We start from the raw sequence: 16410 nt of genomic DNA on the forward strand, positions 1-16410 counted from the left end.
GCCCACCACCCAGTCACTCCCACCCCCCGCCCTCCTCCCCTTCCACCACCCCTAGTTTGTTTCCCAGAGTTAGGAGTCTCTAATGTTCTGTCTCCCTTTCTGATATTTCCCACTTATTTTTTCTCCTTTCCCCTTTATTCCCTTTCACTATTATTTTTTTAATAATAAATTTATTTTTTATTGGTGTTCAATTTGCCAACATACAGAATAACACCCAATGCTCATCCCGTCAAGTGCCCCCCTCAGTGCCCGTCACCTATTCACCCACACCCCCCGCCCTCCTCCCCTTCCATCACCCCTAGTTCGTTTCCCAGAGTTTGGAGTCTTTATGTTCTGTCTCCCTTTCTGATATTTCCTACCCATTTCTTCTCCCTTCCCTTCTATTCCCTTTCACTATTATTTATATTCCCCAAATGAATGAGACCATATAATGTTTGTTCTTCTCTGATTGACTTATTTCACTCAGCATAATACCCTCCAGTTCCATCCACGTCGAAGCAAATGGTGGGTATTTGTCGTTTCTAATGGCTGAGTAATATTCCATTGTGTACATAAACCACATCTTCTTTATCCATTCATCTTTCGATGGACTCCGAGGCTCCTTCCACGGTTTAGCTATTGTGGACATTGCTGCTAGAAACATCGGGGTGCAGGTGTCCCGGCGTTTCATTGCATCTGTATCTTTGGGGTAAATCCCCAGCAGTGCAATTGCTGGGTCATAGGGCAGATGTATTTTTAACTCTTTGAGGAACCTCCACACGGTTTTCCAGAGTGGCTGCACCAGTTCACATTCCCACCAGCGGTGCAGGAGGGTTCCCCTTTCTCCACATCCTCTCCAACATTTGTAGTTTCCTGCCTTGTTAATTTTCCCCATTCTCACTGGTGTGAGATGGTATCTCATTGTGGTTTTGATTTGTATTTCCCTGATGGCCAGTGATGCAGAGCATTTCCTCATGTGCATGTTGGCCATGTCTATGTCTTCCTCTGTGAGATTTCTGTTCATGTCTTTTGCCCATTTCATGATTGGATTGTTTGTTTCTTTGGTGCTGAGTTTCATAAGTTCTTTATAGATCTTGGAAACTAGCCCTTTATCTGATAGGTCATTTGCAAATATCTTCTCCCATTCTGCAGGTTGTTTTGCAATCCCTATCAAAATACCATGGACTTTCTTCAGAGAGTTAGAACAAGTTATTTTAAGATTTGTGTGGAATCAGAAAAGACCCCGAATAGCCAGGGGAATTTTAAAAAAGAAAACCATAGCTGGGGGCATCACAATGCCAGATTTCAGGTTGTACTACAAAGCTGTGGTCATCAAGACAGTGTGGTACTGGCACAAAAACAGACACATAGATCAATGGAACAGAATAGAGAATCCAGAAGTGGACCCTCAACCTTATGGTCAACTAATATTCGACAAAGCAGGAAAGACTATCCACTGGAAGAAAGACAGTCTCTTCAACAAATGGTGCTGGGAAAATTGGACATCCACATGCAGAAGAATGAAACTAGACCACTCTCTTTCACCATACACAAAGATAAACTCAAAATGGATGAAAGATCTAAATGTGAGACAAGATTCCATCAAAATCCTAGAGAAGAACACAGGCAACACCCTTTTTGAACTCGGCCACAGTAACTTCTTGCAAGATACATCCACGAAGGCAAAAGAAACAAAAGCAAAAATGAACTATTGGGACTTCATCAAGATAAGAAGCTTTTGCACAGGAAAGGATACAGTCAACAAAACTAAAAGACAATGAGAGTCTTAATAAGCTCTCATTAGAGTCCAAGCTGTTCACCGCTGCCTTATGTGCTTTCTATCACCATTTCTGCATTAATTTGTTAAAGAACAGGAGAATAAAATTTATAGTTTATACCAGAGTAAGGGAAGATAATCTACAGCCTGTCGAGTGCCATTTAATGACATTTTACTGCTTATTTTTGCCTATCCTTCTCAGTATGCACCTGCTTCCTTTATTATCTCCTTTCCTCTTCTTTCTTTTACGTATTTTCCTGTCTTTTCTATTTATTTTTATTTTTTCAAGCATTTTGATTCTTTTTATTACTCAAAAAAATCCTCATTTTTTAAATTTAGCTTTCTGACTCTGTGCTTGTGCCTTCAACATTTTCACAACGATTTTCTGCTCCTGAATAAGGAAAGCACACTTGATCTTGTCACAAACACACTTAGCACACATGGAACCACCATAGGCCCTGCTGATGTGTTTTTTCGTTTTAGACAATCTCATAAGGACTTTAGGTCTCACAGCATGAACTCCTCGAAGTTGGCCAGGGCACATGCCACATGCCGACTTCGGCGCTTTCCCAACCTTCTTGGTATAAAGGTAAACGATTCTATTACCAGGGGTTAGGGGCAGCCTAGTTTTGTTAGAGGCTGTATTGTAGGACAGCCTACAATGGTATGTCAAACGCTGAACCATTCTGAATGCCTACGGACGCCGTCCCCGGAAGAGCTGTCTTTTCTAATTAAAATTTTTTTAAAAATATTTTATTTATTCATGAGAGACAGAGACATAGGCAGAGGGATAAGCAGGCTCCATCACTCAATCTCAGGACACCAGGATCACTTCCTGAGCCAAAGGTGGATACTCAACCACTGAGCCACCCAGGTGCCCTATTTCCAATCTCTTAATTCTTCCTTACTGGTAACATCTAGGGAGGCTATCTAGATAGAAAAAAAAAAACATTGGAGAAACCTGTATAAGGGCTTTTACCCTTTCTGCATATTTTTTATTCACTAGCCCTTTCAATGCAGTTGTAACAGTTCAGTAGCCCTGAATTTGGAGGCATATTTACAGTCCATATTAATCAAAAGAGTCATTTGATTCTTCTTTGCCTTATATAATCTGGCATATCACATCCACTCTACTACAGACATTTTTGTAAAGTAATGCGTACACCTAAGGCAGGGCTTGAGCTCACAACCCCAAGATCAAGAGTTCCATGATCTAGTGACTGAACCAGCCATGCACCCCTACTATAGACATTATTAGTCACTAAGATCTCTTAAGATATATGTGAAAGGACCACCATGGTCTGGAGAGGCAAGGTCTGATTTTTTGCCCTGTTCATTTCAATTAGAGAAGTTATGGTAGAGCCAGGGGCCTGGGCAGGATGATGGAAGTTGGGAGCCCTTAGTTTGCCAACCAGGAAATGGGGAACAATAATGGGTACAATTACATGCCAGCCAGTGTTCTAGATGCTTTATGTATACTAGTCTATTGAACCAGAAGCTTATAACTACTTTTAGTTCCATTTTATAGATGAAAAAATTGAGGCAATAAGATTCTAAGTAGCGAGCACATAGTATATGGTGCATGAGGATTCAATCAACTATGGTATATTCTACGGATCTTTTTCACCAGACTTCTTTCCCTAATTTAGCAATCTAGGATTGTAAAATGAATAGAAAATTGCAGGATGCAAAAGAAGAGTACTTAATAGCAGTACTTTCCCTGTTTTGCTTTTTTTCTTCACAGTACTATGTGGTCTAGATGCAGAAATTCTTTTTTTCTTTTTTAAATATTTTATTTATTCGAGAGAGAGAGAGAGGCAGAGACACAGGCAGAGGGAGAAGCAGGCTCCATGCAGGGAGCCCAATGTGGGACTTGATCCAGGGTCCCCAGGATCACGCCCTGGACCTAAGGTGGTGTTAAACCGCTGAGCCACCCCGGCTGCCCCAGATGCAGAAATTCTTGAAGAGGGAAAGAAATTATTTTTAGAAACCTCATCTTTTCCATGATAAGTAATGATTAACTCTGAAACTGTCAGGGTCAGGAGGAAACTCTTAATGTTCCCAGAATTGAATCCACAATCTCTTTTCTTCATCCTGCTAGCCAAGGTTCATATCTGGCTTGACTGGGGTGCACAGGACTTAAAAGAGGGGTATGTGAGGGAAGAGGTGAGAGGCTTGTTAATGTTTTGATTTGGGGTTTTTCTCCAAGAGGCATCAATGCCTTAACACTGTTGTCTTTAAACAGAAACTTCAGTAAAAGGCGAACTCCCTGGTTGCAAGCATCACTCATAAATTTAGCTGGTACCAATCATGTTTACTTCTGTATTCCACCCCCATCCCTAAAACCATTTGTTTGGAGATGGATGGGATCCCTGCCCTTACTGAGAACCTGCAAGGGAGTCACTACATAGTTTCCTTCAGATTTGACAAGGGCAGGACAGCAGAAATGTCTTGGAACTATGGGGTTTTTAATTCTCTCAACTTCTGATATTTCTGACCTTTGCCTCTCTTGAATAACCTGTAGGCAACATGGTTTATCTATCTTCCTTCCTTCCTTCCTTCCTTCCTTCCTTCCTTCCTTCCTTCCTTCCTTCCTTCCTTCTACCTTCCTTCCTTCCTTCCTTCCTTCCTTCCTTCCTTCCTTCCTTCTACCTTCCTTCCTTCCTTCCTTCCTTCCTTCCTTCCTTCCTTCCTTCCTTCCTTCTTTTCCCCTCCCTCCCTTTTCTTTTTTTCAAAGGCCTGCTTACTCCCTGTCTGTAACCCTGGTCATCTGCACCCCTCTCTCAGTAACTGTGGCATGCTTTCAGTATCGCACCATACCTCCTTACTTTATGTGATTCTCATCCTGGCCTTCTAGGCTGCAACCCCAGGATTTAAGACCTAGTAGACGCCCCACGTTGCATACGCTTGGAGAGAGGGTAAAGGCCAATTGGGCGTGGCCTTCGATGACGTCACTATGGGAGGAGGTACCTTCTGCGCGTAGACCGGCTCTGTGGATCGAGTTCGTGGAGAGGCGGCTGTGGCTGTCGTGGTCTTGCGGAGGTACGTGATTAGTAGGTAGGATGGGCCGGCTACAGGTTAGTTGAATGGTTTATAAGTAGCAAGAAGCTGTGGCCATTAGTTCAACACTTTTTAGAGTGTCGAGGCAGTGGTTTCGAACTACGGAGTTTGTAACGGACTCTCAGGTGACAGAAAATGGTCAAAAGCAGAGGTGTTTTTGTTGTTTTTTTTTGTTTTTTTTTTTTTTGACAGATTAAGTATGGGGAGCGTTGCACGGCCACTGAAAGCAGAGATGGAAATTTGATGTGAACGACCAAAGTTTCGTTGAAGCCAGATGGTTGGTGATTGTTGGGGGGTGGGGAGCTGAAGGCGCTAGTGAGTCTGAGAGAGTGGGAAAAACGACGGTGAGTGATTGGGTACTTTGATCGTGTGGGCGGTGAGGTGGGGAGATTTTGAACCAATTAGCAGAAGGCATCGAGTACCAGCCAGACCAATCACGGGGCACCTCGAGCCCTGGTTTCCGCGTTGTGGGGCAGATTAGGGTAAGAGAAGACCTGGTGAAAATTTAGGCCTACTCTGGGCCCGGTTCTTGGCACATGACAGCCTGGCCCCAGCCCTCATTAACTGCTTTTTCTGGGTTTTAACATTTCCTCAACATGTTTTCCCCTTTGGATAACAAGTAGTGGAAAGTTTGTAAAGAAATTGACTGAGAGATTGGAGGATAAAGACAGAATATTAAAATATTTTCTTATTTCATAGGCCTGAGCCAGATATTTAAAAATGGATGATATTGATTTTCGTTTCATGGATTTTAAAGGTATATAGCTTTACAGGGTAATAAAGAAAATGTCAAATTGTTTGTTGCCTTATCTAAGATCTAAATGTATTTTGTTTCTGAATTTTATCTCCTTGGAGTATCCATAGGTCCAAATTTTCTCGTTTATATACCAGAAAAACAACATAGATATTTAAGACACTGGAACCCTTTTATAAGCTAGTATAGGGAAATAGAATTCACAATTCATCGCTTGTTTTCTTGAGGATGTTTATGGCATACAAAATAACACTGGTTTAATCTGAATTAGAGATCAACTGCCTAAAAAGTACATTAAAAATTACTGCAAGATCCCGAAGTGCCTTGCCACAATTATCGGTGAAAAATAAATTATATCCTATGTAGTTTTAGATCTAAGTGCATTTTATTGTATCTTAATTATTTTAAAAACTGGTAATCCATGTATGGTATTTATAGGAAATCTTAATAAACAAAAGCAATTTAATTGATCAGGACACCAGATTCCTCAACCATGTCAGACATGGGAGAGTTTATGGTATTTCTTTTTGTCTGGGGACATGATGAGACCTGTAATGCATTCACATTCACATTCATATAATAATGAAATATGTTGTTACTGGGGTGGCTACAAATCTATTAGGCCAATGTTTTGTTAATGCTTATTTTTAAAAACTACAAGAATAAAGCCTTAAGTTTTTTAAAAAACTTTTAATGTTTTAATTTTGTTTTTTATTTTCATTTTTTAGGTAAACTCGATTATCAAATGTGGAGCTCAAACTCACAACCACAAGATCAAGAGTCACATGATCTACAGACTGAGCCAGCTGGGCACCCCTAAAGCCTTAAGTTTTAATTTAGGATATAGTATCTTATTTATTTATTTATTTATTTAATTTTATTTGTTTTTTATTTGCTTTTTTCTTTTTTAAAAATATTTTATTTATTTATTCATGAGAGACAGAGAGAGAGAGAGAGAAGCAGAGACACAGGCAGAGGGAGAAGCAGGCTCCATGCAGGGAGCCTGATGTGGGACTTGATCTCGGGACTCCAGGATCATGCCCTGCGCAGAAGGCAGGTGCTAAACCACTGAGCCACCCAGGGATTCCCAAGTCTTTTATTTTCTAAGTAATCTCTGTATCCCTCATGGGGCCCAAACCACAACTGTGAGATCAAGAATTGCATGCTCCACTGACAGCCAGCCAGGCACCCAATGGCTATAGTATTTTCAAGATATAAACATGGAATAGGGATTATGACTTTTAAGTACAGTTGACCCTCAAACAACACAGGTTTGAACTGGGCAGGCCCACTTAAATACAGATTTTTTACAGTATGATATTGTAAATATTTCTCCTTATGATTTTCTTAACATTTTCCTTTCTCTAACTTTATTGTAAGAGTACAGTATATAATAAACAACATGCAAAATATGTGTTAATCGACTGTTACAGGTAAGTCTTCTGGTCAGTCGTAGGCTATTAGTAGATAAATTTTTGGAGAGTCAAATTCATAGGGAGATTTTTGAATGTGCAGGGGTCAGTGCACCTAACCCCCTTGTTGTTCAAGGGTCAATTGGGTATTTGAAATCTTGTATTTACATAAATATTTGAAGCAAACAGAAAAGTATAGAGAATAAGGTAATGACCACACTTGTATGCCTACCACTAAGTTTTGTTGAATTCTAACAGTTTGCCATATGCTTCAGATAGTTCATTGTCTCAGAGAACTAAAAGATTACGTATACCAGTTTTTCATCTTTTAAAATTTTACGTAAATTGTATGATTTTGTATGACTTTTTTCTGCAGTTTGTCTTTTTTTGCTTAGTATTGTGTTTCTCATATGGATATTTTAGTTCTAGTTCATTTTTTTCCATTTTTGTTTAGTACTATTACTTTAAATATAAGTATGCCACAATTTATTTACCCAGTGTCCATTGTTGGGTGTATAAGTTGTTTTGAATATTTAATATTATAAACAACAACACTACAGCGAACATTGTGTTTCAGAGAGTTCAGCAGTTTTCTTTTTCTTTATTCTTGATTTTTTAAAGTAATCTCTGGGCCAATGTGGGGCTCTAACTCACGATCCAAGATCAAGAGTCACATGCTGTATGGACCTCACCAGCCAGGTGCCCCTAGCAGGAGTTTTCAAACATTTTTGATTACCATCCATGGCAAGGAAATATATTTTACATCACATCCATACATTATATCAAAAGTTTAATGAAATAACCCTTATTACATGCAGTACACTATGACATTTTTATTAAAAAATAGCGGTTATGACCCACTAAATTTGCTTATTTTTAAAAAATTTTTTAATTTATTTATGATAGTCACAGAGAGAGAGAGAGGGAGAGAGAGAGGCAGAGACATAGGCAGAGGGAGAAGCAGGCTCCATGCACCGGGAGCCTGATGTGGGATTCGATCCAGGGTCTCCAGGATCGCACCCTGGGCCAAAGGCAGGCGCCAAACCGCTGCGCCACCCAGGGATCCCCTAAATTTGCTTATTTTTTGAGCACTGGGGGTGAGGCTTTAGTGCAGTTCTGTCAAATTGAAATAGTACAAACACAAATACTTTTATATTAAAATATTTTTTATTTATTTTTAAAGATTTTATTTATTTATTCATGAGAAACAGAGAGAGAGAGGCAGAGACACAGGCAGAGGGAGAAGCAGGCTCCATGCAGGGAACCCAGGACTCAATCCCAGGTCTCCAGGATCATGCCCTGGGCTGAAGGCGGTGCTAAGCTGCTAAGCCACCCAGGCTGCCCTACTTTTATATTTCTTAGGAGCCACATTAAAAAAGGCTAAATAGATTAAATTTTAACAATACAAATTATAGGGGCCTCCTGGCTGGCTCAGTCAGAAGAGCATGCGACTTGATCTCAGGATTGAGTATGAGTCCCTCACTGAGTAGGAGTCTCCACACATGGGTGTAGAAGTTACTTAAATAAATAAACTAACTGAAAAAAATACAAATTATATAGCTCAATATATTTAAAATGTTATCATTTCATCATATAATCAATATAAAAATTATTAATGAGATATTTTATGTCCTTTTTTTGTATAAAGTCTTTGAAGTCAGATATGTATTTTATGCTTAAAAACATCTTATTTTGGACTTGCCTTGTTTCAAGTTCTCAGTAGTCACATGTGGCTAGTAGCTGTTCCGTAGTGGCAGTGCTGTTCTAGGGTATACATTTAAGAGTGGAGCTACTGGGCCAAAAGCTGTGAGTATCTTTAACTTTATAAATATTGCCAAATTGCTGTTCAGAGTAGTTTTTGCAATTTGTACTCCCTCTCCCTTTCTAAGAATTGGTATTGTTAGACTTAAGAGAAATTGCAGGTGTGAAGGGTGTTGTTTTTATTATTTTATTTTAAGATTTTATTTATTTATTCATGAGAGACAGAGAAAGGCAGAGACATAGGCAGAGGGAGCCTGATGCAGGACTCGATCCCAGGACCCTGGGATCATGCCCTGAGCAGAAGGCAGACACTCAACCACTGAACCACACAGGCATCCCAAGTGTTGTTTTTAATTACCATTTTATTTTGGAATACTTTTAGATTTACAGAAAAATTACAAAAATAGTGCAGAGTTCCCATATTACCCCCAGCCAGTTTCATTTTCATTTATGTTACCATCTTCCATGAGTGTTGTTTAAATTTCCATTTCCCTGAAAGTAGTATAAAGTTGGGTGTATTTTCATAGATTTATTGGCCATTTGTGTTTTCTCTTCTATACATGTAACCTTTTCAGTCAAGTTTTGTAAAAATAAACCACAAAAACAATGTGACAACTCTAGGTCATTTTCTTCTTAGGGAGAATTGACATTAACACCCACCTTTTTGTATCAATGGTTTAGGCAATTTCAAGACCAAGAAGAAATTGATCTAAGTTACACCAGTTGGGGCAAAATAAGTGTGACTCCTTTTCTGCAGGCCAAATCTTCAACTATTTGAAGATATTTATGTCCCTTGGGAAGTCTCTTCTTCAGATTAAGCATTTTTTTTTAGATTAAGCATTTTCTGTTCGTTTAGTCATTCTTCATATTCCATGGTTTCTAGTCCCCTTATCATCTTGTGTGCTGTTCTCTGAACATGCTCAATTTTTTCGTGTTATTCCTTAAAGTGTGGTACCCATAACAACACAATATTTTAGGTTTTGTATGATCAGCACGAAATAATCCTCTTTAGATTTAGGAGTGATCATCATTCTCTTATTATTTTAATTTTTTAAATATTTTATTTATTTATTCATGAGAGACACAGAAAGGGAGTTAGAGACACAGACAGAGGGGAAGCAGGCTCCCTGCAGGGAGCCTGATGCAGGACTCAATCCCAGGACCCTGGGATCACAACCTCAACCACTGAGCCACCCAGGTGCCCCAATGATCATTCTCTTAGATACTGATGTAGTTAAGATTGAATTTATATTTTTCTTTTTGCGGGGTGGGGCCAGTCACACTACACTAGTGATTCACTTTGAGCTTTTTGCCTCCCAAAAACCTTCAGTCTTTATTTTTTATTATTTTTAAAAAGATTTTACTTAATTATTTGACAGAGAAGGGGAGCAGCAGGCAGAGGGAGAGAATCAAGTTCCTTGCTGAGCGGGGAGCCCAATGACAACGCGGGTCTCATCCCAGGACCCTGGGATCAAGACCTGAGCCGAAGGCAGACAGACACTTAACCGACTGAGCCAACCAGGCACCCTGACTTTCAGTCTTTTTTTTTTTTTACGCTAATAATGATAGTCTACATTTATTAAGGATTTACAACTGAAATATACATATACACATTGGTATGAATTAGAATGGAAGTAGTTGTAATAGGATATCAGATTTGGGGTAATCTTTATTTTCTTGAAAATTTTCTTTTATACTATCCTAGCAATTTTTATTTTTTTTCTTTATGTATATTTTTTATTGGAGTTTGATTTGCCAGCGTATAGTATAACACCCAGTGCTCATCCTGTCAAGTGCCCCCCTCAGTGCCCATCACCCAGTCATCCCATCACCCCGCCTGACTTTCAGTCTTTTTAAGTCCTGCTGCTGTTAAGTTACATCTTGCGTGTCATATGTTGGTACAGTTAGTTTTGAAGACTTAAATGCAGGACTATAATTTTTTTTAAGTAGGCTCCATGCCCAGTGTGGGACTTGAACTCATGACCCTGAGATCAAGAGTCACATGTTCTACTGACTGAGCCAGCTAGGTGCCCCTATAGTTTTTTTCTTACATTAATCCCATTACTACAGCTAGAGATTGGATTTTTATTTCTGATTATACATCTGTCTTTTTTTAAAAAAAATATTTTATTTATTCATGAGAGACACAGAGAGTCCCGATTATATATTTATCTTATTTGTCATCTCTCAGTTTCTTCATCCACCTCATTAATAAAATTGTTAAATAGGACAAAGCCAAGAACACAATGCTGTGCCATGAAAAACTTCAGATCAACATCAATCCATTAGGTATCATGCTTTGGTATGCTTGTTTAACCTTCCTGATTTGCTCTTGTCTCTAAAGTTTGGCAGCTGTCTTATTTTGTAGTTGGTTTTGTCCCTAGATTTAGAATTTCTGGTTCATCTCTTCCAAGGAGTCTTAGAGCTCTTTGTATATGTACTTCTTTTTTTTTAAAGATTTTATTTATTTATTCATGAGAGACAGAGAGACAGAGAGACATAGAGAGAGAGAGAGAGAGGCAGAGACATAGAGGGAGAAGCAGGCTCCATGCAGGGAGCCCAATGTGGGACTTGATCCTGGGACTCCAGGATCACACCCTGGGTGGAAGGCAGACGTTAAACCACTGAGCCACCCAGGGATCCCCTGTATATGTACTTCTGTTACCAACTTTCCCATTCACCCTTTTTCCTCCCAGTTTTATTGAGATATAATTGACATACAACATTGTGTAAGTTTAAGGTATACAGTGTGGTTATTTTATATATGTATATATATATCTAAATGATTACCTCAATAAAGTTAGTTAACACATTCATCATCTCACATAGGTTACAGTGTTTCTAGGGGGTGAGGGAAATGGGTGAAGGTGGTCAGAGGGGGCCAACCTCCTGTTGTTTACCTTTGAGGATGCCTTTTTTTAAAATTTCTTTTTTCTTTTCTCCTTCCTTTCCCTCCCCTCCCACCCTTCTCTTCCCCTCCCCTTCATTCTTTTCCTTCCTTCTTAGTAATCACTATATCCAGTGTAGGGCTTGAACCCACAACCCCATGATCAAGAGTTAGACACTTTTCCAACTGATCCAGCCAGGTGCCCCTGAGGCAGCTTTCCTGATGTTGAACAAAGTTTGATGCCATACTGTGCTATCCTGCGCCTGACCTATGGCATCCAGGGATTTTAGCTCTGCAGTACTTTTTCTTTCTTTCTCCTGCCTCCCCTTCCTTCCTCCTTACTTTTCCTTTCCTTTTGTTCCTTTTCTTGTTTTTTCTTAGAAATAAGTTAGACTTAGGCATAATTTATGTACAGGAGAATTCACACACTTTATATGTACAGGTTGATACCTTTTTTGAGCATATACATATAAACGACATATATACATATAAACGACATTTCAGGCATTCTCAATAAATGTTTGGTCATTTAAGTTTTATGAGGAGAAGTGTAGACACCAGCCAAAGTAGAAAGAGTGAAGTTGTCTTGTATTCTGTTCATGCTGTGCTACTAATAGTTTTGATCTTGGGTAAGTTAATTCAGTTCTCTATGCTTTATTTTAATGAATTTTAAAATTAGAGTATGTTACTAAAATTTTAACATGACATGGCTCTAAAAAATTGGTTGATTATAAATGTGTATTCAAAAAAAAATAAATGTGTATTCATATATATCTTGTGTGGAAATGAGTCTAAGCTCCTCAAGGGAAAGAACTATGTTGTGTATAGTATCTGCGCTTAGCAAAATAACTTGATTATCATTAAACATCTATTTATTTATCTTTAAAGATTTATTTTATTTTTATTTATTTTTTTAAAAGATTTTATTTATTTATTCATGAGAGAGAGAGAGAGACAGAGGCAGAGACACAGACAGGGAGAAGCAGGCTCCATGCAGGGAGCCTGATGTGGGACTCGATCCTGGGTCCCCAGGATCACATCCTGGGCCGAAGGCAGTGCTAAACCGCTGAGCCACCCAGGCTGCTCTAGAGGTTTATTTTAAAGAGAGAGAGAGATAGAGTGAGCACCAGTAGGGGAGGGGCAGAGATAGTGGGAGAAAGAGAATCTCAAGCAGATTGCTTGCTGAGTGTGGAGCCCAACGTGAGGCTTCATCCCAGGACCAACAAAATCATTACCTGAGCTGAAATCATAAGTTGGTAGCTTAACCAAATGAGCCACCCAGGCACCCCTTATTAAATATTTATTGAATGAATAGATGAAAGAACTCTTGACTATTCCAATCATATTGCTATCACCAGGGATGACCCTGTATATTTCTGATGGAAATTTGGAAATATACATTGATACATTAGATAAAGCTTTGCTGTGTTATTTCCTCACTATTAAAAACAATTCATAAGAAAAAAATGTGAGGGGCGCCTGGGTGGCTTAGGTGGTTAAGCATCTGACTTGTGATTTCACCTCAGACCATGATCTGAGGGTTGTGAGGTTGAGCCCTGTTTTGGGCTCCAGGCTTGGAGCCTGCTTGCGATTCTCTCTCCCCTTCTCCCTCTGCACCTCCCATCTCTCTCTCCTTCTGTAAAACAAAACCAAAAAACAATTCATAGGATGCTTGTTTATGACATTTTATTTAGCATTCCTCTAGTGTATTCTGTTAGGATTGGAAAGGCTAAAGATATCTTGTATGGAAAATTAGCCATTTTTAAATTATACTTTTGATCTCTTTTGTAAGCAAATTTTATTTTATATATATTGTGTATAGTTTACAATAGTTTATTTTTTTAAAGATTTATTTATTTATTCATGAGAGACAGAGAGAGACACACAGGGAGAGAGAGAGGCAGAGACACAGGCAGAGGGAGAAGCAGGCTCTATGCAGGGAGCCCGATGTGGGACTCAATCCCGTGACTCCAGGATCATGCTCTGGGCCGAAGGCAGACACTCAACTGCTGAGTCACCTAAGCGTCCCTAGTTTACAATAGTTTAAAGATAAGAAACCACAGAGACAGTTTACTCAACTTAGACTCTTTCTTCAAATACCTCTTTTGGTGAGAGTTGCTAAAATGTACTCAGCCAGGGCACCTGGGTGGCTGAGTGGTTGAGTGTCTGCCTTCGGCCCAGGTCGTGATCCCGGGGTGCTGGGATCAAGTCCTGCATCGGGCTCCCCACAGGGAGCCTGCTTCTCCCTCTGCCTATGTTTCTGTCTCTGTGTCTCTCATGAATAAATAAATAAAATCTTAAAAAAAAATGTACTCAGCCTAGCTAATGTACTTCAGCCTTCCAAATGTGTTGCTATAGTCTGTCAACTGCATTCCCAACCTTTCCAAGTATTGTTTCTGGTCTGATTTAGATATGAATCTACTCGGCAAGTGTCTTGGATAAGTCTTTCTTCCAGTGCCTATCACATTGTTAATACTCAGTAAACAGAAATCAATAATTAAATTAAAGTTACTTAAATAGATAGAAATAGCCTTTGGTAACCATGGTAATTAAAACAAACCAGATCCTTGCTGAATAGAAGATTAATAAAAGAAAAAAACAGTGGCGCTCATATCTTGTCCATTGTAAATAATGTTGCAGTAAATATAGGTGTGCATATATCCTTTTGAATTAATTTCATTTTCTTTGGATAAATACCCAGTAGTGGAATTATTGGATCATATTTTTAATTTTTTGAGGAACCTCCATACAGTTTTCTGCAGTGGCTGTGCCAATATACATTCCCACCAATAATGTATGAGGTTTTCTTTTTCTTTTCTTTAAGAGAGAAAACACACGCATGCATGCAAGGAAGGAGGGGGGTGGGGACAGGGGTAGAGGGAGAGATAATCTTTTTTTAAGACTTATTTATTATTATTCATTTTGAGAGAGAGAATGCACACGCACATGCTTGAGCAGGGGGAGGGTTAGAGGAGGTGCTTAGAGGAAGAGGGAAAGAATCCCAAGGAGACTCTATACTTACTGGGGAGCCTAATGTGGGGCTCAGTCTCAAGATCCTGAGATCATGACCTGAACTGAAACCAAAAGTTGGAGGTTTAACCAACTGAGCCACTCAGGTGTCCTGAGGGTTTCTTTTTCTCTACATCATTGTCAACATTTGTTATTTCTTGCCTTTTTGATTTTAGCCATTCTGACAGGTGTAATGAGTCCACTAATAGATGAATAGATAAGCAAGATGTGTACACACACAGTGGAATAACACAGCCATTAAAAGGATGAGGTTGTGCCATTTGTGACAACATGGATGGATCTGGAGGAGGGTATTATGCTAAGTGAAATAAGTCAGACTGAGAAAGACAAATACTATATGATTTCACTCATATGTGGAATCTAAAAAAAAAATCACAAATGAATCAAGAAACAAAAATCAGAATCAGAATCTGCAACACAGAACAATCTGATGGTTGCCAGAGGGGAGGGTTGGAGGAGGGGGAAGGGCAAAATGGGTGAAGGGGAGTGGGAAATACAGGCTTTCAGTTACAGAATTAATAAGTCATGGGAAAAAAAGGCACAAGATAAGGGATATAATCAATGATATTGTATGGTGAGATATGTATGGTGGTATTGTATGGTGAGAGGTGGTAGTTATACTTTTTTTTTAAAGAGAATTTTTTCTTTTGTTTTTTAGATTTTATTCATGAGAGACACACAGAGAGAGGCAGAGACCTAGGCAGAGGGAGAAGCAGGTTCTCCATGGGGAGCCTGACACGGGACTTAATCCCGGACTCCAGGATCACACCCTGAGCCAAAGGCAGATGCTCAACCACTGAGTCACCCAAGCGTCCCAAGGTGGTAGCTATACTTGTGGTACATAGAATAATGTTTAAACTGATTGTACACCTGAAACTAATGTAACATTATGTTAACTACACTGAAATAAAACTTAAATCTTCCGCCAAAAACAACAACAACAACAGTAGGGCTCAGCTACAAAGGGTAGCAGTGTGTAATGAGAATAAAAGAGTAATATATATAGATACTTGGCAAATTAGATGCTTAGGGATAGGATTGGATGAGTTGGCAAGTTGAGTTTGGTTATGGGCCCTGTATTACAAGAGTGTGAAAGATATAAAATACCTAAATTAATTGCATCATTTATACAGTGTGCATTTGGTTGAGAGGACTGAGTTGTGGCTCTTTTGAGGCATTCTTCCTACTGATGTAGTTTGACCAGAATTAAGCTGGGAATTACTTTTTGGTTAGCATTATATTGTAAGCTCTTGCGCCCTCCTCCCCCCCAGCCAGTTGCCCTCCAAAACTTTATAAAGATTGGTCTCCTGTTGAGCCCAGGCTTAAGTTTGCTCCAGTTTTGGAGCAAGTTTTGTCCAGGGCTGAAAACAATAACAGTACTGTGGAGTAGGAAAGAAGTTGTTTTGAAGTGAAGTTCTATTGGCAATCAGATTTGGTATTTAACACGATATGGGCATATTCTAGATACCTGTTGAGCTTTGGAGCTAGCTGTATCATTTCTGTTTGTCATGATTTTCATGGAATTAGCCTGTTCTGTGTCCTTTTCTAGTTGCCCTCCAGGACCAAGAAATATAATACACTGTTGTGAATAGTTCTCTTTGAACTGTGGTGCATGCAGTTCCATCTGACTTCTGCATTTTGACTTGTTGCTTGGATTCTCTCACTCTCTCTCTTTTTAAAGATTTTATTTATTTGAGATAGAGGAGAAAGAGAGAGCAGAATGGGTGGGGAGGGGCAGAGGAGAAGGGAG

The 16410-nt window shown here is 39.3% G+C and overlaps 1 protein-coding gene and 1 pseudogene across 6 annotated transcripts in view; one reads left to right on the forward strand and one right to left on the reverse strand.

The window, feature by feature from the left end:
- Nucleotides 1–1997: 1997 nt before the first annotated feature.
- LOC144308076 (large ribosomal subunit protein eL34 pseudogene) lies at nt 1998–2461 on the reverse strand (annotated as a pseudogene).
- A 2171-nt stretch (nt 2462–4632) lies between these two features.
- TEX11 (testis expressed 11) overlaps nt 4633–16410 on the forward strand; it is a 323813-nt gene continuing 312035 nt past the window's right edge. Inside the window, exons 1-3 of one of the 6 annotated variants that reach the window (XM_077890292.1) lie at nt 4640–4798; nt 5009–5160; nt 5516–5573. In XM_077890292.1, coding sequence (XP_077746418.1) covers nt 5537–5573 — 37 coding nt within the window. In that variant the 5' untranslated portion in view covers nt 4640–4798; nt 5009–5160; nt 5516–5536. Of the gene's footprint in view, nt 4799–5008; nt 5161–5515; nt 5574–6937; nt 7004–15318; nt 15480–16410 lie in introns of those variants that run through there. The other 5 variants (XM_077890293.1, XM_077890296.1, XM_077890291.1 and 2 more) reach the window with 5 other exon arrangements.

The sequence above is a fragment of the Canis aureus genome, chromosome X, assembly GCF_053574225.1.
Source record: "Canis aureus isolate CA01 chromosome X, VMU_Caureus_v.1.0, whole genome shotgun sequence".
In the NCBI taxonomy this organism is placed as follows: Eukaryota; Metazoa; Chordata; class Mammalia; order Carnivora; family Canidae; genus Canis; species Canis aureus.